This window comes from Aythya fuligula, chromosome 13 (assembly GCF_009819795.1).
Source record: "Aythya fuligula isolate bAytFul2 chromosome 13, bAytFul2.pri, whole genome shotgun sequence".
Taxonomy (NCBI): domain Eukaryota; kingdom Metazoa; phylum Chordata; class Aves; order Anseriformes; family Anatidae; genus Aythya; species Aythya fuligula.
Window position 1 is genome coordinate 3,223,204 of NC_045571.1, and position 24,663 is coordinate 3,247,866.

Genomic DNA, 24,663 nt, shown 5'->3' on the forward strand with positions numbered 1-24,663 from the left:
CTTCTGTTAGAAAGACAAAAGTATTGTATCGGAGCAAAGACTGGTAAGACTATTAGATAACAGGTTTTGAAAACAAATTCCAATTTTTTTTTTCTGTTAAACTTAAAATAAAGGAAGAGTGGGTGGAAATAACCAGTAAAATAATTTGGGAAAATTAAGCAGAGTTCAAAACATCTTTAAAGAAAAAAAAACTATTTTGAAAAACATTTTCTACGTCATCTGTTCTGTATTTCTTAATGCCCAGAGCAAATTTACATATATTGCTTCTGACTAAATGGAAGTACTTGGTAGTGAAAAGTTGAAAAGAAGCAGTGCCAAGCAAGAGGAATTCTAGCTGGCCAATAAAAGGACATTAGTTTTTCCACATGGGGTTCTGCTTCATGTTAAAAGCAAAGCAGGCAAAGTCAAAATTGAATCCTGTTCAAAGAAAACTATTTTTAGACACAAAATGCATGCACACACATGCACCGCATTTCTAGTCAAATATACTTATTTATGAAGTTTTGTGCATCTTACTAAGACAGATCAAGTAATTGCCAGTCGAGAAAAAACAAAGTATTAATCAACAATGAGGTTTTGTTTTTTTGAGCTCCTGCTCAAATGAACTTCATCTGTCCATAAGCTCTCCAGAAACATGTTCTTCAGTAAGTTCATGTTCCACTCCCTTTTGCATTTGGGTGTACAGGAAAGTAGGTAAGCTTGCAAACTTTGAAGTATTTCAGTGTTTAAAGACAATGAAAAGATTTAAAGAAAAGGAAATTGTTTCAACTATTTTGAGTTATGACTAACAGCATGAAATTCAGTGAAAATTATAATTAAGGCTTATATTCCTTAGGACTACACCTTGTTTTAATAAAATACCGTTTCATGGTTCTGAAATAATAGCATGAGCAGGTGAACCAAAATGCAATACATCACTGTGCTGTCCATTTGTATTTTCTGTAGGCCACAGAAATGCTAGAAGAAATAAAAATAGTCACCTTCAGTCTTTAAGAACCTATGGCTCTTAAACGTGACGTGGCAGCTTGGTAATAAACAGAAGGGCAGAAATGGGAGAAATGAGAAATACAAATGATTTTAAAGGATCTTTAAAAAGTTTACTAGCGTGTATGCATCACAAAAAGTAGAGAAGGATTTGTGTGGACAAAGGAAGGTAGTGGAAGAATTCTTACTATTTTATTATTATTTAATGAAAGCAATAATTAAATTCCTCACTAAACCTTTTAGTGGACAATCACATCTGCGGACCCAAACTGGATGGAAGTTAGGCAAAACTGGGTCCGGTTGTGTATGTTACTGGGAATTACTTTCAGGGCTTTAACATCACATAGTGGGAGAAGATGCAAAGGAAACACTCAAGCACGGGGCATAATATAAGTAATACTCTACTTTTAAGGGAAGTGTAAATGAGGCAGAGACATTAAGTGACTCACGCAATTTAGGAGGCTTACACAGTGAGTCAGTGACAGAATCAAGAATAGCATCCAAGATCCCTGACTCCTACAAATCTTTCTGTGACAGCTTCTTTCACAATCTGCTCAGTCTACAGCAAAGAAATATAGATCCCTGAACATCAATCAAAAGAGAATGGATAAAATTAAGTAAACTAATCTAATTAAAAATAATTTTTCCTTTTTTTTTTTTCAGTTCACTCTACTACAGACCATTTTTTTTCTTAATTAACCAGTTTCCTATACAGAGCACAGATAAACCAAACCATATCTTTTTGTCATCCAAAGTAAACAACAGTTCTCTAAATACCATCAGGACAGTGACGAAAAATAGGTTAAAGATCTGACTTTACAAACTATTGTCCTCTCCTGATAAATACTAGCACTACCAGTAGTGCTAATGGTAGGCAAAGGAGTGAAACTTGAAAACCCTTTTCATTCAGCTCAGTAAGTATAACCCTGATATTCTCAATGCTTTTATCAAGAGAAATGTGAGGTACCTTAGAAAATACATTTTACAAAGAAATGGGCTCATGTCAATAAACTGAGCCCAAAGGGCCTACATATCATTCTTCAGTTAATTCAAAACATCCTCACTGAAATTCACTGAAACTCACTGAATTTTAGGTAACAGCAGTGAGATAACAGCGATAAGAGACAATTAATGACAGGATTTCAAAAAAAAAAAAAAAAGTTTGTTCCATTGCAGGCTCATTGAAGTTAGTTGAGATTTTTTACTGTTTCAGCTTTCGTATAACTTAAATAGGAAGAAATTACAGAGCACTTAGGGAGGTCACCGACATTTTCCTGGTGAAAATCAGCTATCATAACTCAGTTTGGCAGAAAGCTAGCAGCTTCCAAGTCACAATCTGCAATTAATTTTTAGGTTAGAAAAACATGGCAGAGTATGCTCCTCTTCAGAAAGAGGAACTGTGGTGAATAAATTCTCTTAGCTTTCCGTGTAAGCGATCAGACAGCCTAACAGACCTTACGTGACAGCCCTCTAGCTTTTCTACATCACCAGCAGAGATTTGCCAACTTAAATGGAGATTTCAAGCCGTGATTTACATGCATTGTCAAATCACTTGAATGCAGGGGAAAATAATTTATTTATATTGTCATTTTTTATTTTTATTTTTTTTTGTTAAGACTGCAAAATTTCCAGGAAATAAAACAACTGTGAATGACGTGTTTTTTTCCTGAACCCTCCCTTACAGTTAAGAGACAGAAAAGGAAAGAACAACATTTATATTTCCTGCACATTATGTTGCTAAGTGGCAGTCATGGGGTAAAAAAGAATAAAAATAAGGAAATACACTTGTTGACATTTTGGACAGAAATAATTCTCTGAAGTTCTAATTTTTTGGCCTAACTAATTAGCACAGTGCAGCAGTGTTTCAGGTAGGAGAATAAATAAAATAAAATATAGATCTGGCATTTTGGCTCTTCAGTCAATTTTTCTAAGTCCTGCAAACTAAGGTGTGCCAGGAAATCTCTCCCCCAGTCTCGGTCTCACCTCCCCCCACTGGCTTCACGCTTCCAGCATTTGGATCCAGTCATTTGGTTTCAGGGGATGATAGAATATTCTGATACTCTATTTTAGATGGTTATTTTAATTTTGAAAAGAATAACACTCCTCTAAGAGACAACTCAGAGTATGTACCTAAATTAAGTGTTTAGAAGAGTTCATTAGAAAAGGCAACCTCCATTAATTGACTGGATAACACAATTAAGCCTCTAGATTAGGCAGCCAGACATGCCTCAAATAAGCTGTCTTATTTTATTAATTTTTGTCCCTAGAATTTCTCAACTCTCTGGTATGTGTGGAAATTGTTACCAGTGTTGTTAATAGGCAATTTGTCAGCAAGGCTGCAGCAGTCACCAGACAACACTAAGAGAACACACACATCTGGGTAGGTCGAATTTACCAAGAGGCACTCAGCTTTCCTTGGTTTCTTTTTGTTGTTGTATAGGTTTGGTTTTTTCCTTTAAAGTATACAGGATTGAATATTGTCAGATTTCTTGCAGATGGTGTATCAGTGGTATTAGAGACATAAATACAATACACTGAAAAATTTCATAACAACTGTGAAGAGCAGACCCAGATCCAGAAAGAGAAAAACTTCCCGGTGTTCTATTTCAAGCATTTTCCTTCGAGAAAACTTTGGTTTGTTCAGAATATCCTGAAGGACAAACCAATATACAGAGTTTTTATTAGTAGTTTCAAATTGCTGAGTGACAAGGAAGAGAAGAACCCCTGGGCAAAAGAAGAACCATCTACCAAAACGAGAGAAACCATTATTTGCTCACTTCAGTAATTTTGGAAGCTGCTCTCCCAGTCGCATAACAGTGACAAGGACAAGCACAACTAGGTTTCCAATGTTGTTTTTTTTTTTTTTTTTCTTCATTCAGATGCCAAAGTATTTAAAAACTTGATCTAAAATTTCAAGGCACCTGAACTTCTTGGTTGGCAAGTCATTCATCTACATCTAACCCTGACACATGCTAAAAGAAACAAAGGACAAGGTTCTGCATCAGTACTGCAGCTGCCTGCAGAACAAAGCAGCGGTAATTTATGGCTTCCCACACGGGACGCTGTCATCCCTGGGTTTTATGACAGAGGTGCCCAGCTGTGCTATGTGTTAAAATTAGAGCTGTGCATGTCATGTCAAAACAGCTCATGGTACAGAACAAAAGAGAAGCGACTATTGGTGGCGATGACAGAACCCAGCAAAACCTTAACAATCCCCACCTAATGGGCCTCCTCCAAGAGAACACTGAAAAAAAAGTAAATGTAATAAAGGAAAAGTTAAAAGCTGTGTTAAAAACTATATATATTTTGGCTGCAGATCAGATTTTTGTAAACATTGTAGCATTGCACTTGGAATTCCTAAAAGATCTATTTATACAAATACTAATTCAAAGGTATTTCAAATACACAAGGAATAAAAATAATAATTCAGGGATTTTGTTTGGAGTATTCCTGAAACCTGAAAAGAGGCAATTAGGATATACCACAATTAACTGTTTCTGTATCATCATCTATGAAGATAAGTATTTTAGCACCTGCTCCTCATGCTATACAAACTCATCAAAAACTTAATTTGCGCCAAATCAGTTCCATCAGTTCACTATTGGGAAGTGATTTCACAATCAACACCAGCACCGGCACAGCACGGAAATCCTCCCTGATGTTCAGACAGAACTTGCAGTGTTCCAGCTTGTGCCCATCACCTCTTGCCCTGGCACCAAGTGGAGCCTGGCTTCATGCCCTTTGCACCCTCCCTTCAGGTGTTCATAGACATCAGTGAGGTCCTCCCCGAGCCTCCTCCTCTCCAGGCTGGGCAGTGCCACCTCTCTCAGCCTCTCCTCGCAGCAGAGGTGCTCCAGGCCCTTGCGCTGGGCTCTATCCAGTGTGTCCGTGTCTCTTTGTACTGGAGGGCCCAGAACTGGACTCAGTTCTGCAAATGTGGCCTCACCAGCACTGAGCAGGGGGAAGAATCCCCTCCCTTAGCCTCCCGGTGATATTTTGCCTAATGCAGCCATGAACACCGAGAGCCTTCTTTGCAGCAAGGACGCATTGCTGGCTTTTGTTCAACTTGCTGTCCATCAAGACACCCAGGTCCTTTTCTGCCAGGCTGTTTTCCAGCTGGGAGGCCCCAGCATGTCCTTGTGCTGGGGTTGTTTCTCCCCTGGGGCAGGACTCCATACTTCTTAACCTTCATGAGGCTGCAGTCAGCCCATTTCTCCAGCCTGTTGTGGTCCCTCTGGACGGCAGCACGGCCCTCTGGCGCATTGTGCCAACCACATACAACTGAAAAGCAAACCATACTGGAGCTGCTGAAAATGTTCTGCTACCTTGTTGGTCTTCCCCCAAACAAGCGCTGTAGTTCACTTCCTACCGACATTTAAATCAACAAAAGAGGTACTTCTAAAATATTTCACAGTATTTCTAAAGATTCTAAAGAAGACCCATGATTTGCAGGCAAATCCTTATTTTAGTTATTTTAATCTCATTTCCTGCACTGGCTATCTTGACTCACAGTACATGCACAGGTCAACTCCATAGCACAGACGGAACTAACGTGGTCTGGGATAATTCAAAGTTGCTTCTCAAGAAGTCTGCATTCAATGGGATTATCTGTTAAGACATCCAGCTAGTGTGCATCTGCGTAATGCCCAGTGTCTGAAAATCCTGGAGGTTTAATTACTGCTGGTTCTTCAGCTGAGTCTGACAATCTTACACAAATGCCAGGTGCTAATGATTGAACTCCTTGCTTTTTACCATTACAAAATTTCACATACGAAAAGAAAGCTCATAACCATAAAAGCTGTAAAAGCTAAGGCTCACATAAATTTAAAAGGAGCTTTTTAGAAGAAAAAATAATAAACATGTTTTATGGAGAGCTTCTACTGCTGAGAACTACTCAGAGAAATATTCCTTCATGATCTGGATTCTTCCCTGTAAACCCTGTTCATCATTATGTCAAAATAACGTCATACTAATTCAAGTCATTATGTCCATATAATCTTTTACTGCTGTAAGTTTCCAATGAAACAATGAACACTTGTATGAAGAGATCCGTAAAGTTCAGGAGAATTCTGTGTATGCACTGTTATGGCAGTAAAGTGGAAAAATATGATCACAGAATTCGTAACTCCTACGATCTGCTCTCATCAACAAACATAACGCAGTTGGAAATAGAAAACTGACAAAGCAGTATTGCAGTGTCCAGATTACATTAGTAAGAGTCAAGTTTCTATGGCTCCAACAGCCTTACTGTTTCCTGAAGCCAAATATCTTACCCTATACTGCTTTCGTGGTTATAAAGGAATTATTTTTCTCCTTGGATGTGAAAAAAGAACAAACAAGTTAAAAGACTCTGCATTTTTCTCATTCTGTTTTAATCCCACTGGAAATGGGGGAATCATTTTGAATTACTGTAAAAATGTCCTATTACACAGAAAAACATTTTTTTTCTTACTTAAAATTAACCTAACTTAAAGATGTAGGCAGAGCTTCAGTAATAGGGTAACAGATATGCTAAACTCAAGCTCTTCACCTAGCAGGTCAGTAAGACACAGAAGTACGGTTTGTAGCAAATTACAGCACAAAGCATGCAATTACTGTGCATTCACCCAGGCCTAGCAAAAAAAGGCAGAACTGCTATGCTCCGTGCACTCCATGCTTCTGCATCCAGACAGCGTGAGCTAAGAAGTCCACGCTAACACTTGCCTGTCCTCCCAGTGGCTCAGCAAGGACTTTGAACAGCATTTTCTGACTGTAGCTGGACATGAGGTAAAGCAGCTGTATGTGCAGTTTCCTTTTAAGTGGCAGCTTCTTTTCTGCCTCTTCCTACATTCTCCCTCGCCCCTCCCAGCATCTCTCATCATGCTGGGATAAATGAGGACAATAGAATTCAAAGCCATGACAGTTTGTGTGTCAGCTTCATGCAAACATTCACAAAACTGAAAGATGTCAATTGCCATGGAAAAGTCCTGTTTTGATATAGGAAAAGCAAATCCACAGCGCTTAAAATAATCACACAACGTAACACAGAAAGCCTACCACCCTCATTTCAGATGCTTAGTAAGTTGCATAACTAGACTGACCAGGGTTTGGTGTGTAGGTTTTTGTTTGGTGAACACATCATAAAAGACCAGTCAAAACTCTGAGCTCCAATTGGACTAAATTTTAATGTCACTAAAGGGCTCTCCAGCAGATGGCAAAGTTTAGGTAATTGACAAAAACGAACTGCTCGATTAGATTTAGGACTGTTAAGCTCGAGTAACATTAACCACTCAAATCCCTAAGTACGTGACAAGTTCCTGGAATTCTTTACAGCTCCATTAGTTCTCTCACTACTGATGTAACCACTTTACCCCAAAACAGATACTGGATTCAAGACAACATATTTAAGGCCACTTTGTTGCTGAGTTCAACCCCCACTTAATCAATCGCAAAATACTACTCACCCCTAGAGAAGCGTTCAAGTCACCATTTTAAAAAGTACAAGTTAATAAAAATATTTTCAGTTCTTTCTGCATTTTAAAAAGTCTCATCCTAAGCAGATATGTAAAAATGTTACAAAACTTCTCAGCAATGCAATGATGCATAAATATATGAATATAATTTGAACATTTACATGTTCAATTTCCTGAGACCTCTAAAAATAGGTTTTGTTTTTGTTATACTGTTGAAAGCCTGGAACAGCAGAGTACCAAGTATTCTCATTTCTGTCACTGGAAATACTATAAACTGTACTTCTACATAAAGATATGAAGTAGCTGCATTTTTTTTAGTTGTCAATATCCTTCAACCAACCAGTTCAGTTAATGCTGCAGATGAAATTTAATTAATCTCCATTTTCATACTGTTTATCACAAATACAGAAACTGTGTTCTGTGGTCAAAATCCGCAGTTATGGACAAATTACATATGATCAGCTTAAGAACAAGGAAAGCAAAAGGCATGTTGGAATACACAGTAGCTGAATTAAAAAGGAAAAAAAATCACATTCACTTGAGCTGTTGCACTACAACAGAAAAAGAGATGAAGACAGTGAAATAACATGAAGATACTGATGAATGTAGTCTGATAGCTCACGGTGCACGCTGTCTTAGAGACAGGAATATGACTCCTCATAATACAGGGAACAGAGTAATATCCAGGCTTGTTTCCTAAGATGTGCATTTCCTTAATCTCTCTACTTAACTTCGATCATGTTTAAACTTCTTTTTTTTGTGTGGTGGTGGTGGTTTGTTGCTTTTTGTGTGTTGTAACCTAAGTGCAGTCTTTTAGACATACTGTGAATATATACGGCAGCTACAAAGAGATGCAAATGTGAGTGCTGTCAGCATAAAGGTTGGTGTCTGAGCTCATGGCATCTTACTAATTCTCAGTGTTTTTGTAAATATAGTATAAAAAAGGCACAAGATGGATCCCTTGTGGCATATGATATGTAGTAAATCCTCTGGGAAAGAAATAGCCACTCCTTATTTCATGGGAACCTCGTAGGCACAGAAGAAAGCATTTTGGTTTCTAGACACTTCCTCCTGCTATCTTGAAGCCACTTTAGAAGTGCAGGCATGAGAATTGTTGTATTAGGACAAATCTTAATTTGTTATTAAAAACAATAACCAAGGACTCTCAAAATTTGTTTCTTTGTGCACTTGTAGGCTTTTATTTTATACAAAAAATTCATTAACAGATTAAGTTATGATTGCTGTATGCCTCCATAAATCACCAATCCAAAACCATGCATCAGATATATAAACCCATTCTATACATTTGGAGGCTTTGCTGTCTGCATGCTTCTGTCCCTTCCTCCTCTTCCACACACAGGTAAACTTCTTTTTTCTCTTTTTAGCAACTCTGTGACTTCTGTCTCTCAAGACAGAAGTTCACTGTTTCATCCCTGTATTCCTTCTAGCTTTCTGCCATAGGTCTGTCTACTTCGGGTGGTAAACTCAGTGCCACCTCCAACATACTCAGCTTACAGAGGTGACTGGATAGGGCATTCACAAATCACTATCTCCAAGGTCAAGACACCCAAAGCAACAAAACCTTTGCAAGCTCAGCTAAACATTACATTCAGTTCCAAGTCTGCCAGCTGTCGCTCTGTATGTGTCTTCTACTCTAAATCAGACTTTGAGTAGCAAATAAAAAAAAGCTGGAACAAAATGAAAAGAAGTTCTGAAATGAAGAACAGGCAGAGTTCAGGTTATGGTAGACTACATCTGTCTGCAGCCTCAAAAACTGCAACATAAGTAGTCAAGGAATCCATTTAACATTACATATATTTGAAAATTCTTCTCAACTACAGAATAAAGGATCATTACAAACATCTAAGTATAAACGTAAATATGTTTGACTATAAGATTAAATGAAATGTGGAATTTATGCTTACTAATTAAATATTTCATATAATATCCTCTAAGAAGAAACTACAAGCCAAATTCTTCTTCCTTTGAAGGTAATGGGAGTTCTGCCATTCACTGCATTAGAAGCCTGAAACAGCAAATAATTTTATCTGTTCAGTTCTTGTGCTAACTAAGATTTAAAATACTGTAATGTCTTAAATCACTTATATTATACATATATAGTTACAGAAGTTTAACTGTGCAAATTACGCCAACAGCAACTGACATTTGATTATTCAATGTTGAATAAGGATACAATAAACACAAAAATGGTTCATATTTAATTATATTCATTACCGCTACAATTCAACGTACCTAAAATGTTTAATATTTGAATGAAAATAGGTTTCATCCTCTTTTAGAAAAAGCAGCTCACAAATGGCTCACCTCCTGCACATCAGCAACGCTTTACTCAGTTTTGTGAAACTCTGCATAGCAGTTCTTGTAAACCTACATTTGTGAAAATACTTATGTATTGCAGACTTCCACAAACTTGAAGACAATTTGTTGAGTGAGAAAAGAGAAAGTCACCCTTTCAGTATCTGAAAAAGCAGAACACAAAGAAGGGGTTCTAACAAACGAGGCCGCATGCAGTGCAGAGACCTCCGCAGACAAAGCACAGCTGCTGCTCTTTGCAATGAGGGATTAGCAGTCTAGGTCAAAGGAAAAAAAGCCTCTCTGTAGCTAAGTGAGCAAACTGCAGAATGCATCCTCAGCATGGATGAGAAAGGGCCATCTCACCAGCTTGCAAATTGTGTAGAAGCTTCTGGGAACAGAAACAAAACCAGCAACAGTTCTTTGACAGAACATGTAAAAATGATTCTGGTGAAAAGCAGCGATACCCCCACTGGAGGACTGAGGTTGCAGTGACCTTTCAGTTATTTTAAAATTATATTTCCCCTTTTCCCTCCTGTGTGTTCATAAATATAAGCATTTTTTCTTCACAGCAGAACCCACATGCTATCTGTGGGGCACTAGCAATAACATCTGGAAGTAACTAGCTGAGAGATAACAGAAAAAGCTTTTAATTGTCTTTCATAAGAACAGCCCCCCCCCCTCTCTTTTATTTTATTTATAATTTTAAAACACAGACACTCGAGTCTCTTTCAACCTTCATACAACTGAGTCAATACATTTCGGCTTTAAATATTTTTGGCTTCCATTTTTTTGGCACTTCAGTTGAATGAAATATAAGCCAGTATTTGAGGAAAAAGAATTACTGATGCTCTGATCAAGCGCTAGATATACTTCTTATTCTAAATCATTCCCACTTCAGCCACTTTTCACACAAGGAAAAAAAGCACGTCTTCTAAACTGAGACACATCACTTGAATGTACCAGTGTGAATGTATTTTTAACCTGGCTTTTGTTTAAGAATGAAACACCAAAATTGTTCCTAGCTGTTAGGCTGGTGTCCAAACTGGCAAGTGAATCGTATACTACAGGTAGCGTGGGATCTATTGCAGTTTGTGGTATTGCAGAAATAAAAGTCATTAGAATTACTTAAGTTAGAAGTACCAAAGAGTTGTAGTGTTCAGAAACCAAGAGCTTTTCTTCCTTTCCCTGTCAAAGGAAACCAAATAAAATTTAATCAACTGAGAACTCGATAAAAAGTAAGAAGGTGTAACATTATTAACTTTAACAAAGTCACACTTCCTTGCTGGTACAAGTTTGATAACCCTTACTTGAGACGCTGATTTACACAACACCTAAGTAATTGCCATCATCACAAAGGCCTTTTTCAGTAACACTGGGCCTGCAGCTTATGACAGCTGGGGAATTTCCCAAGAGCTGTGCTCAGGCTCATCAGAGCACTCCTTAACATCTGTACAAGTTCCCTAAGTTCTTGTGGGAGTCATTTACACGTGTACTTGTCCAGCCTGACAGACTGCGGGCATGACTGCTGGCCCTTTGTTACAAGTAATATGCAGTGAGAAAAAACATTATACCATTGCATCAGTACAACAAACCTTAATGTAAGCATGCAAGCTAACAGATTTTGTAGCCTGCAAATTGGCACTGATGGTCAAAAAACCTGCTATCCACTATAGTCAAAAAGTGATTCTCAGTGTGCTTATTAAAACACACAGAATTAGATTTAGAACAGTTTTAATTAAAAGTTTTGAAAATTAACATAAAAGTAGAAATTTGTGATGTTAAAAATATATGGAGATGTATATTCCAACAATGTTTCCAAGGAACTATTTCCATATTCTCACAGCATTAGATGAATTAGAAACTGTGTCAATCCATCGTTACGCAGCCAAGAAGTCAACATTTAATTTCTATTTCTAAAAGAAAGGATAGCACTAATACACACTTTAATGGACCGTTCATGCATTGCTCCATGTACTTTTATGGAGTACATTTGAAAATGGCATGATTTGAAAACTGCATCAACAGTTCAGAAAAAAAATCTAACCTGGGCTCCTTTTGTCCCCAATACCTTATTTTAAAGTTACGTTAGGAAAAAAATTGGTTCCATCCTATTTTAAAGCATCAAATGAATAGTAGCACTTCAGCCATTTTTAAATTCAAGGTTATCATCCCCAGAAATATGTAGATGATAAAAGCAGAAATAATGAAGAGTGCTGAGGCCTATGAGACTTCTGGAGAACCTCGGAATCAGAGGTGTGTTTAGACTTAGGTGTCTTCAGACATTCTTCAGCATTTTATGTGGCTGCTGAAGTCCACCCAGAAGCAGATAAGCCATTTCTTCTTCAAAGAGCTTTTCTATCACCTCAACTGTACAGCTCTGTAAAGGACATGAGGCACAGCTTCTCTGTTCGGTGGCACTGGAATGATTTTTAGAAACAAGCATCTGTTGGCACTATTTAAAAATACCATAAAATCCCACTGTAGTTTACAAGAGCATTTTAATGCTCATTTCCTCCGGATTATGAAAATGTCGATTAGATTTTAAAAGCTTCAAGACTTTTGTGTTGAAGTACACAGAAATAATGAAGGCTTTTGGAGCCCAGTCCCCCACACCCAGTTCGTGCTGCTGCTTCTTTAATGCAGGCTCAAAAGGAAGCATCAGAAAACACCTAAATGGAGGAGGTGCTGACAGACTGAAAACTTTAATTGAGACTCCTTTCCCACAGTCCCTCCCACACAAAGCTACAGAGTTTAAAGATTTTCACAGCTTCTAAGTGTAAGAAACATTTCTTTTTCCTTTGACCTCGTTTAATCCCTGATAGTGTCTATTAAAACAGAAAATTTCACATGAAGTAGCTTCTGAGCCAAACACAGCCTTTATTCCTGCTGTGCCAGGTAGCTAATACACCACAGCTGCACCTCAGTTGCCAATGCCTTTGGAAGTGAGAGCCAAACTATGTTAAGATACTACTTGTATTTAGCACATATTAGCACTGGCCAGTGTGTGCAGTGGGAAGCTTCTTTTTTTCTTCTTTAGTAATGAAGTGGTGGGAAATGTCCCTTACTCAGTATTAAAAATGAGCATCTCCCGCGGAGCTGAGAACAGCCAGAGAGAGGAGCTTGCCCAGAAGCAGGTGACTTCGGTGCCAACTTCTACTCTGTCCTAGCTACGAGTTTCCAAATCTCTCTTTAGAACACAACTGCTGGGAGATGCATTCTGTATCTATGCCTCTCTTCTGTGTCAACACACAATTGTGTCTGGTACTCCCCAGCACTGGCCCTTAACCTGATATGCCTTTGTAGTGTTTAAGAAGTGATTAAAACTCTCAACTAAAAGCAATTTCCATTCTAAAAGATTTTTTTTTTAGGAATGATTTGAACAACCTTCTGAGAATATCATAAAACAAAATGAAGGAGTTGTCCAAAAACCATGGAGTAACAACAACAATCCATACAAGTAATGGTAAAAAAAAAAAAAAAAGAATTCTGGCAATGAAGTTTTAAGCTTTACTAGTAAAACCAGGGTGGCCAGTTTCCCCGACTCCACCCTCCTTCCCAATTACTTATGTCAAGTAATATTCAAAGTCAAATACAAATCTGACATTCAACCCAACTAGTGTTTCAACTCACCTGGACCTCTGTCTTTGAACTCACAGGGTGTGTACCATTTTCTTTACATAAAAGAAGGAGACTGTGTGGGAAGTACATGACAAGAGCATCGTGGGAAAGCCCAGAGTCACAAATGACATGGCTCCTCCTGGAAACCCATCTGGAAAGTCTGAGTAATTGCTGGATGTCCCCAGTTACTCATTCACATTCAGTCAAATTTCAGGAATATCTGATGTATCCCCAGCACTACAAATTACCTCAACTAATGCAAGTCAACTTCCTTATTCGTGGCTTTTTCAAAGCATGCATTTTATAAGAAGCACATTTTTGAAATTCCTGGGTTTTAACGCATGTTCTCTTTAACTGCATTTTTTTTTTAATATGACAATGAAATAAGTATTTTACTTCAGAGAGTTTCCTTAGTTACACTCCATCCTAAGGCTGAGACCTAGCACTTACGACAACCTCAGCAGAAAACCTCCAAGCTTCCCTGACCCACTTTAGCCAGATCCAGCTATTCTGTGATCACACTGAATTCTAGAATTCCATTTCTCCAAAATCCTTCCTTACCTCTCATCAACAGTCAATTCTCAGAATGAGTTTATCCCACTAAATGGAGTAACGCATTCTCCCCCCCACATACATACCTAACAATTCATATTCTTTCATTTAGTTTTCCCAGCAAAATCATTACCAGCATTTTGATAACCCTCCACATATTTAAAAAGCTTTGGTAAGGCATCTTTATGCACTCCTTTCTTAAAAATAATAACAATCTAAGGACCATCCTCCTTTTTGTAGTGCTTTCCTTTGCTTTCTTTCAGGAAGTGTTGCTAAGGAAACAGACCATCATCTACCATTAGGTCCACAGGTCTAGCAAGGTTTTCTCAGAAATAATAAGCTAACAATTACAAAACCAATACATTTTTAATAAAGGAAAAAAAAATAAGGCAAAATTACTATTCCCCCCCACACATAATGTACAAGAAGCATATTTACTACGGCATGTTCCTTCTCCCTCCACAACAATATTATTTCATTTTCATTTCTTAATGAAATAAGGAGAAACATTTAACCCATCATTAAAGCAAAAGGTTTTTTCCCCCCAATTTCTAGACCCAGTATGGTATTTAGCTTTGCCCTTTTGAAAAAAAGGCAGGAGACAGTTCTGGTAAGCAACAGTTCCCTGAAATAATGACCAGGGACTGTATGCACAAAATCATTTACAGACCTACTTACTGAATTGACTCACATAGAATAATTAAGCATGGCTCAATAAATTCAAATCTGTGTACTTCACTTGGCGTTTCTGCTATTGTGAGTTTAATACTAAAATAGGTTATAATGTAAACAATTATATTCCACTATGATAGATCTGAGGATTTACCCCAAATTAAAGTGGTGTTATTTGCAAAATTCATGTCTACAATAGTTCAGCAACAACTTTTTATGTTGTAAGATGAGATTTAGAAATATGAACAGCTCCACATTTCAGTAAAATCTAATCTCTATACAGATAATGCGGCAGGCAAAACATGAGTCTGAATAGCATTGTTACAATAATATTGCCTGAATTTCATTAAGGTAGTCACACGTTGTTTAAAAATTAAGGTGCCAATACATCATGTTTTCATTTCAAATCTCACTAGATGCAGCAGATCATACTTAAACTATGCATTTAACTAAGCATTTTGGATAATAATAATGAGGGTTAAGGCTGTTAATAAATACCTCTGGAGGTCAACCCCACCATATACATATATAACCCCACCATTTATTTATTTATACACACACACACATATATATAAGTAGTAGTTTGTAAAGAAAAGTTCACTGCCGAACTTTCTTAATATACATTGGCCCTGTTCTGACTTAGGAGTTTAAGACAATTCTATTAAGTCAGATGCAATTTCCATAAAGATTATAAAAAAGAAAAAAGAGTGTTAACACCATGCACCTTACCTTTACTAACTCTTTACTAACACTACAAATGTTCAGACCACCTCTGGACCACCTGTGCTCTTATATTAACACCTCAAATGCTAAGTTTTAACTTCAGAAGATAATCAGAAGGGAACACAAAGGTAAATTTAAGGGCAAGCCAAAAGAAAACTTAAAATAACGTTATTTTAAGAAAACTTAAAATAACGTTATTTTAAGAAAACTTAAAATAACTTAAAATACCTTGATGAAGTTTCTACAGAATAAAAGATTAACTTGCCTCCCTAAAAAGAAAAATAAAATAGAAAAGCTTTAGTTACTAAAAAGGATCTCTTAACAGCTTGCTTATGGAAAGGCAGGTAAGCTAAAAGCTTATCTAGTTTTGTGCAACTGTATCAGTCCAATAAGAGATTGTATCTCTGTATACATCCTACCTCACACATGCGCTATAACAACCTGATTAAACTGCTGTTAGACTCCATTTTCTTACAAAAATGATGTCTAACTATACTTGACAAAGATCACCTTAAGTACTTCCGCCCCCCAGTTACTGATTTTAATTGGAATGTACTCATTTGTGATAGAATTTCTCTTCCATTTCCTGCACTTTGTTTTGTGTATGTGAGGGGAAAGATGGAGGAAACAGCATGTGGCCCAAGTGTGACAACCACCAAGGAATTAAAAATAGAACTCATTTAAGCCTGTAAGGAAAGGGGAAAATCACAGCTACCTTTGCAAATCATTTACCCACAAAGGTAAGAAAGGCATAATACAGGCTGGCAGACCTCAAATTTAGTGATGAGTAAAAGCACCTAGTAAAACACAACCATCTCAACTATTTTGTATTTTGGCAATTGACTCAGCTGACAAATCCTGTGGCCACATAACAAAATATCTTAAGGTGCCCTATCTTTAGCCTTTGCACTTTATCTCTGAGTTATGATGGAAGATGTTTTCAGAATTAATCTAGTAAAAATTAGTTTAAAAATTCATGTATTTCCTTGATATGGCCTCTTGTTTCCTCAGGTACAGCCTTACCTCCTCTGAACCAGCTAGTCCTTCCTTCAGGGAAATCATACTACATGGTCATAGTGCCTACAAACCTCTAAATCTCTTTCAGACATGGCTTTTGCCCATATCATGGCAACATTCTCAATTACCAAACTTTCAGTGGGGTCCACAGTATAGATTAGCAGAGGAGCAGTCCTACAACTCCTTTAGTATCCTTGAGCTTCCATTAGGGCCAGACACCTGAGGTTTAAGTATCAGCTCGGTACCTCACTACATCACCTCCCCAGCAACATCAGATGCTCAGTGCATCAGATGCATCAGTCCTCAGTGCAGACTTGCTAAGACTGTCACTCAGGGAGGGAGATGACGGCACGAGTGAAAGACATGTGCTGCAACTACCCGAGAAGCCTCAGGTGCCTGTATTCTCGTTGGTTCAAATGGATCTGATAGCGTGTATACCAGCTTTATTAAAGCTGAGTGGATTTCATAGGTTGCACCCCCACTAAAAATGTAACTAAACGGGGTCATGCGGGCTAAGTGGGATTTAGGAGTTACAAATTCCAGATGTATATTGCCACTGGCCCCTCACATGCTTAATGGGAGGCACTGGCTGTCCATCCACTCAACTAGACACAGAGCTATGCTACCACACCTCTCCCTAAGAATATTTTCTCACCTTGAGATTCTCCATCTGTTGCTGGTCAACCTATAGCAGCAGCACAGCCTGTGCCCTCTGCCTCATTAAGATGACCTTGAAAACTCAGAGGCAACCAACAGACACTAGAAATTCCATCTGCCATCCAGCTTCCCTGTTGCACACCTGCTTTTCATAGAAACAAACGAAAAGGAAGCAACAGAAGCAACATTATGCTTCCTGGCTTTAATGTTGAACGTACAAGAATAGCACAACACTGGGGAGTTCAGACGGAGGAGACTTGACATCGCTCTGCAGAGTTTAACTCTGAAGTGACAGTGTAAGCTTCGCCTTGCAATTATCAGGCATTTTGCATTGTCTGACACCAGACACAGAGTAGTAACAGAATAAAAAAAGTTGACTTTCAGAAGCTATCAGCTATAAATTAATATCACAGCCTACGAAGTATTATCAATGGGCAACACAGAAGCAACAACGTGCTCTGAAACATTACGTGAAATGCTATTGGCAAGAATTACTTCAGACTGACTTCTGTGAACAGGGAAGGTCACAACAGAAATGTCAAACATATATAATGCACCCGCACACCGCCCACTCCCCACGTTCAAAAGTTACAGTCAGCAACACGAGTATGCTTTGCCCTGGGCCAGCAGCAATGTCTATCCTCACCCATAGCAGCACTGCCCAGTTGTCAGGGCTTTGTGAAGTTAGTGCTGGGTCGAGTGAGGAAGGTCAGACGAGGCTATGCTTAGTAAAAACAAAAAGGAATTAAACAGAAATTAAGCTAGGCTCAACAGAGAGGGGAGATGCCTTGTCTATACAAATACTTGCCTCTAGTCTTAACTAAGTAAGGCCAACATCTATTTTAACATGATCGGTCATTCAATTTTGGTTTTTATTTTACCCCTTAAATACGGTTGCCATACTGTAGTTTTGCAGTTGGATATTTAGCTTTCCTGTGTGGGACAGGCAGAAGGGATCGCTGTTTTCCATGTAGAGAAGGCAGGCGATATAGCAGCAGCAAGGACTGACTCCTGAAATTGCTGATAAACACCGGGCAATAGAAGTCTAGTCACTGGTAGTGAACTGGTCACTAGTAGTCATGTAGACTCTACACCCAAATTCAATTATGAGAAAGTTGGGCTGCAGGTTTCATTGCCTTTGATCTTAAATTTCTCATCCCAAGCTTCACTCTTTGTTTGCATTTCTTGACCAACCACATCTATGGAAGCGAGGCTGAATGTCTGAAGGTAGTCGTAATTCTCAGGTGGAACACACAACAAAAAGACTGATTACATCATACAGCCGGTAGAGACAGGTCTATGCTAGTTAAGAATGGTGACTTATATATTACTTGAAAATTTAAATCCAGTTTTCAGCCACCATGCTAATCCACTTAAGTCTTGCAGCCCTGTAGTTTCATTTCACAGCTTTCTTCTACGACATAAGATTTGTGTGTCTCATAATCCATACAATCAGTCTCTCTTTATTTGTATCTTCTCTACTATTTTCTTCACCATATATATACTAGGGAGGGAAGTATATATATGTATTTATATGGGGAAGGAAGAAATACATATTCTAACCTTGACAGGATAAAAATTGTTAAAACTTAATTGACACAACTACATCTACTAAGTGTGAAGTATGACTTCCAATTATATGACATGTCTGGAAAAAAAATAACTAAAATGCATAAAATAAATGAAACCATTTCATTCAGTATCTCAGGTGTAAAAGAGCAGGAGTTTAAAACTTCAGTGCCAAAATTTAAGTCTTACTGCTGAACAGAACACACAAGAAAGTAGTTTATCAACCTGTTAGGAAAATCTGTGGTAACCTGCTTCCAAGTTCAGTGTATTTTCTTGAAGGAGCTGGAAAACACAAAGTATTTTTCATAATCTGGATTGGTTTACTTTTATGCATTCAGAAGGGATATTCACACATTCAGTCTAAAGAACTATTTCACCCATTATAAACTTCTTACATCCTAATTTAAATATTCAACACAATGAAACATTTTGAAAACGGATAAATTTTATTCAACTAACCTCTTAGTAAAATTATGTTGAAGCCACTAACTCTGAATCTATGTTTTCATAACATTCTGCAAAGGATTTTAATAATATACTTTCTTCCCGTATCACTGATATAACTGCAGAGAAAATTGAATTCTAAGATTTTATTAGGAATACAGCACTAGCATTTTTAACTATGGTATTCTCATCCCTCCTCACGACTTAGGCAGATGCATCCAATTAATGATGAATCATTCTACATAAATTTCCTGTTTAGAATGTACTAGCATACCAGCATAACAACCTACAGAGCTCAAAATGGGGAAAAGAAACATACTAGGTCACAATTCTTCACCGTTTTTGTATACAGACCAAAAAAAGGTTTTCTAAACGTGTTTGTCCTTGTCCCAAGAAGGAAATTGTTTACCTCAGACATCGTTATTTGAAACGATGAAACGTTTGAAACGTTAATCATCGTTATTTGAAAGAAGTTATTCTTTCTTTCTGTACACAGGTAGAGGTGTATACACCACACACTATGCAATATACAATTAGAGATTGCTACTATGGTTAAGGAAATTCTGATTTATTGAGATTCTAAGCGCTATGCAGTATATTGGTAATAAAATCTTGCCTGATGTGAACTGGCCACAATTCCATGGAGAGTGCTGAAAAATGTAAGAATAAACTAGACAGACAACTTGGTTCTTTTCAGCAATGCTGTATCTTCAGAGTAACTGAAGAAAAGTGCCTTTCAGTGTTAAAGGAAAATAAAGTCAGAAGAATATCTGCCTGTATCCTCAACTGAAAATTGTGGTCAAGTTCCACTTTCTGAAATGGAGAGCCCATTCATACTACCTACTTTACTGATTAATTTTGCTACCCCTGAAGAAGTTTTTGTTTACTTTCAGGAATTGCTGTATCTTCTGCAAGAGCCTACTGTCCACATCAAGTTACAGTGTCCTGGTTTCTGATACCTTCGGGCAAGGCTTGTGGAACTCCAAACTCCAGAAGTTCACAGGCATTTCAAAGCTGCTTCTGTTATTCCTCAAACACTCTCTGCTGGAAGCCCTGTAGCTGGAATTACTAATGCCATGAAGAAAACTGCTCCAGGTATCCCTTTTTTTTTTTTTTTTTTTTTTTTAAACTAATGACAGAGATAAAAGAACAGTTTTTTAGTAAATTCACATAGGAACTTTACACTTCAGTAGTCACTTCTGAGTTCTTTCGTTTTTACTTTTGTTATTGTCTTCTTTTTGTTTGCTTATTTTTGGTGCAATCCATGTGAAAAAGGCTCCACATAAAAGATAATAAAATCCTATATGCCACAAAATAACATGACATTTTACTTGCAACAACTTTTGAAAAATAGGTTGGTATGTAGTTCCATTTCTCTTCTCTTGAATATTACTGAATTATCCTCTGGATAGCCTGGTATAACCTTCCAAAGAATGCGGCCATTACTTAAATACTACATTGAAAATATTTGAGTCCCCTTTACTTTTGCATCACTTCTCCTATACTATGACTTCGGATTTTAGAATTAAAATGATGCAATGGGAATCTTTTAAGCATTTATTAAAATTATTCAAGAGTACAGCACTATTTGATTCGTGACAATGGATAATCTATTAGCAATACTGCTGTTTGCATACATCATACAATTGCGAGGATTTCAAACAGCTACTCCTCAGCTTCAAGTGTGAGAATTCCATTCTGGTAAGAGATATCTGATACATTTCCATTTCCTCATTCTTATATTTTATCAGTTTGTAAGACTATTTTTTGGCTATCACCTTCTTCCTAGTCTTTGAGGGAAATTTTCTGTACAAGCTCACTGTTCTGGATTGGGCACTGTGAGGAATGAAAAGCATTCTATTGCAGAGGGCTGGAGGAGCCCCCCTCCCATCTGGCTCATGAATGTTTACACCTGTAAGACATTTAACCTTCAACAGAGGAGTTGCTTTGAATTTAAGCTTCTTCTCACTGACCATTTTGATTGCTGAGGTTTTAAAGGACACAAGCAAATATTCCACAGCACATAATAAAGCCAAGAGGATAAAGGTAACTAGGTCTTAGAGAAGTTTGTAAGGAACTCCAGCAGTTGATTCCTTCAAGCTGAGTAGACAGAAGCAAAAAATGAACAGCTTGTAACAAACTAGTGAGACATGTAAGAAAGAACATTCCCCATATTAATCTTACTTAATACTGGGATTGACATGAAGCTTTAACAGCAAAAGAGGAAGATCCCATAATGGAGGAAAGCCTCCAATCTAAAGTGATCTGGAGGCACTAATTATTTTAAGTGATGATAATTTTAGAGGTCTTTACATGCCTGATTATAGTTTCTATTTTAAAGCACCATAAACAGTCTATTACAACTGAGAGGACAAAATTCTGTTGATTCTTTAGAAAATAAACTTAAGAAAGTAGAAAGCTTACTACTAGCTCTAGTGATAAACTGATTAGTTTTCACTCTATGCAAAGAAAATGGAACAATATTAAGGTGAATGAATTTAGGTGTAGATCAAAAAAATGAAGGATTATGCTGCCGGGGAGTGAAGGATTATCATCACTTACCTCCCTCATCCAGAAGCTTCCCGCTCGGGGGCTGGGATGTATCTGAAGAGTAACATGTAATGGAAATTTGTAGCATTAAATTAACTGCAGCTGATTGGAAGCACCTGATGGAGAAGAGGTGAGAATACCTGCTGTTTTAGAAGCGTGAATAGGATAATCCCAAAATCTGACTTTCTGGTCTTCTGCCCTCACATTAACTATTAAGCTTAAAATTTGTCTGAGCACTGGGAAAAAAAATACTAAACCAGCCAGTTACAATAAGCTACTGGAGAGTAGTTTTCTAAACCAGTAAAAATAATACAAAGGATCGAGTTATGGTTTAAATGAAACCATTATCCCATGGCATCAGTAGTCAAATAACCAGGCAATGATGTTTAGCATCAAAAGGAGATAGAAGTTTTCATTGATCAGTACAGTGACACAGCCAAAAAAAAACAAACCAACAAACAAAACAAAACACACCTATCAACTCCCCAGTAGAGTATTTAAATACTTAAGTCAAGGCTGCAGGAAACAAAATCTTACCTAGTAAGCGTGTACTCCCTGAGTCCTGAATGCAGGTTCATGGCGGAAAAAGTACCTATGCATCCACGCAATCGTTTATCTCGACCAATCTTCCACGTTACAAACAGTGGGCTGTTTTAGGGAAGAGAAGGAAAAAAAAAAAAAAGACATGATCACAGAAGCAATATTGACAGTCAGCGTGGAATTTCAGCAACTGTGCTCTTTCTTTTTGAGCAAGGGGAAACCAAATGTCTAAAGTAACTGTATCTGAGGGGGGCACAGTATTTAGAAATGTACTTTGCCATTCTTTTGACTGCTATAGAAATCTTGTTCACATAAAGTATCAGGAAGTAGGACTAGTAGAATACTTAATAGCCATAACAAAATTCTGCTTGGTAGCAGACATCATACACTCGATGTTTTGCACCGTTACCAGTTAGCTTTCTCTTGAGAATGGGAAAAGCTTCTCCTTAGACCTCTATAAATAAAGAACCTTTAACAGAAGAGAAGAATACCTGTGACACATTAACCAGCCCTCCACCTGAATGCACTTTTGTCTTTAACACTGCAGACAAGAAACTAACAGAAATCCTTGGAAGACACGCAAGTTTAGGAACACTCTCCAAACTTAAAGGACTACCTGAACAAAGGATATTCTTTCCATGAATCCCAAGTCACCTACAGTCAGCATTTAAGAATCTCATGAACAAACAGGAGTGGAACAAAACCTCTAGTAAGCTGTATATATCACCATAATATAAGTGTGACCATTACAAAGAAATATTTCTGTTAACAAACAGCTTTGTATTAATCCAGAAATTAAGTGAAAAAGCAATCAGTCAACTTTCATGGGGGACTTCAATTTTCCAGACATCTGCTGGGTAAGCAACTCAGCCAGGCACGCGCAGTCCAAACGGTTCCTACAATGCATTGAGGACAATTTTCTGATGCAGGTGGTGGAGGAGCCAACGAGGCAGGGGGTGCTCCTGGACCTTGTCCTTACCAACAGGGATGGGCTTGTTAGGGATGTGAAGGTTGGGGGCAGCTTGGGATGCAGTGACCATGAGATGGTGGAGTTCCAGATGGAACCAGGCAAAGGAAGTAAGGCTAAAAGCAGGATTGCTACCCTGGACTTTACGGAGAGCCAACTTCGACCTCTTACAGAATCTGCTTGGGAGTATCTCATGGGATAGGTTGCTAGAAGGCAAGAGCGCATGTGGCAGCTGGGCTACATTTAAGCAGCACTTCTTCCATGCTCAGGATCGGTGCATCCCTAAGAGTAGGAAATGGGGAAGAGGAGCAGGAAACCTGCATGGATGAGCAAGGAGCTCATCAATAAGATCAAAAGGAAGAGGAAGGTCGAAGAAATGTGGAAAAAAGGCCTGTCCTCTTGGGAGGAGTATAGAAGTGTTGTCAGGGCCTGCAGGGATGCGACAAGGAAGGCTAAAGTCCACCTAGAGATGAGGCTTGCAAAAGAGATAGAAGATAATACAATTTATTTATTTATTTATTTATTTATATATTTTTTTTAAGTACGTAAACAGTAAAAGGAAGACTAGGGATAATGTGGGTCCCTTGCTGAATGAGGGGGGTGTCCTGGTAATGGGAGATGCTGAGAAGGCGGAGATACTGAATGCTTCCTGTGCTTCAGTTGTCGCTTCAAGGACTCCCCTCCAGGACTCCTTGACCCTGGAGGGAGGAGAAAGAGTCTGGGAAGCAGAGATCTCCCACCCTGTTAACAAGGGAGTGGTTCGGGAGCATCTGAGTGGGCTCCACGCACACAAATCCATGGGTCCCGATGGGATGCATCCACGTGTGCTAAGGGAGTTGGCAGAGGTGATCGCTGAACCGCTCTCTATCATCTTTGAAAGGTCCTGGAGAACAGGAGAGGTGCCTGAAGACTGGAGGATAGCCAATGTCATTCCGGTCTTCAAGAAGGGCAGGCAGGAGGATCTGGGAAACTACAGGCCAGTCAGTCTCACCTCTGTCCCTGGAAAGGTGTTGGAGCAGCTTGTTCTGGATGCCATCTCCAAGCAATTGGAAGAGAAGAAGGTTATGAGGAGTAGTCAGCATGGATTCACCAAGGGCAAGTCGTGCTCGACCAACCTCGTTGCCTTCTGTGATGGCATCACCAGCTGGGTAGATGGGGGGAGAGCAGTGGATGTCATCTACCTTGACTGTAGCAAGGCTTTCCATACTGTCTCCCATGACATCCTGATAGCAAAGCTGAGGAAGTGTGGGATAGAGGAGTGGACAGTAAGGTGGGTTGAGAACTGGCCGAGCTCAGAGGGTGGTGATCGGCAGCGCAGAGTCCGGCTGGAGACCTGTGACTAGCGGTGTTCCCCAGGGGTTGGTACTGGGTCCGGTCTTGTTCAACATCTTCATCAACGACCTTGATGAGGGAATAGTGTCTGCCCTCAGCAAGTACGCTGATGACACTAAGCTGGGAGGAGTGGCTGACACGCCAGAAGGCTGTGCTGCCATTCAGCAAGACCTGGACCGGCTGGAGAGATGGGCAGGAAGAAACCAAATGAGATTTAATAAGAGCAAGTGTAGAGTCCTGCACCTGGGAAGGAACAACCCAAAGTATCAG

The 24,663-nt window shown here is 38.5% G+C and overlaps 1 protein-coding gene across 2 annotated transcripts in view; it reads right to left on the reverse strand.

Moving 5' to 3' along the window:
• Positions 1–24,663, reverse strand: part of AMMECR1 (AMMECR nuclear protein 1) — a 105,683-nt gene that overhangs the window by 19,259 nt on the left and 61,761 nt on the right. For both annotated transcript variants that reach the window (XM_032196009.1, XM_032196010.1), the window contains exon 3: positions 22,092–22,202. In XM_032196009.1, the coding sequence (XP_032051900.1) occupies positions 22,092–22,202 (111 nt within the window). The remainder of the gene's footprint in view (positions 1–22,091; positions 22,203–24,663) is intronic.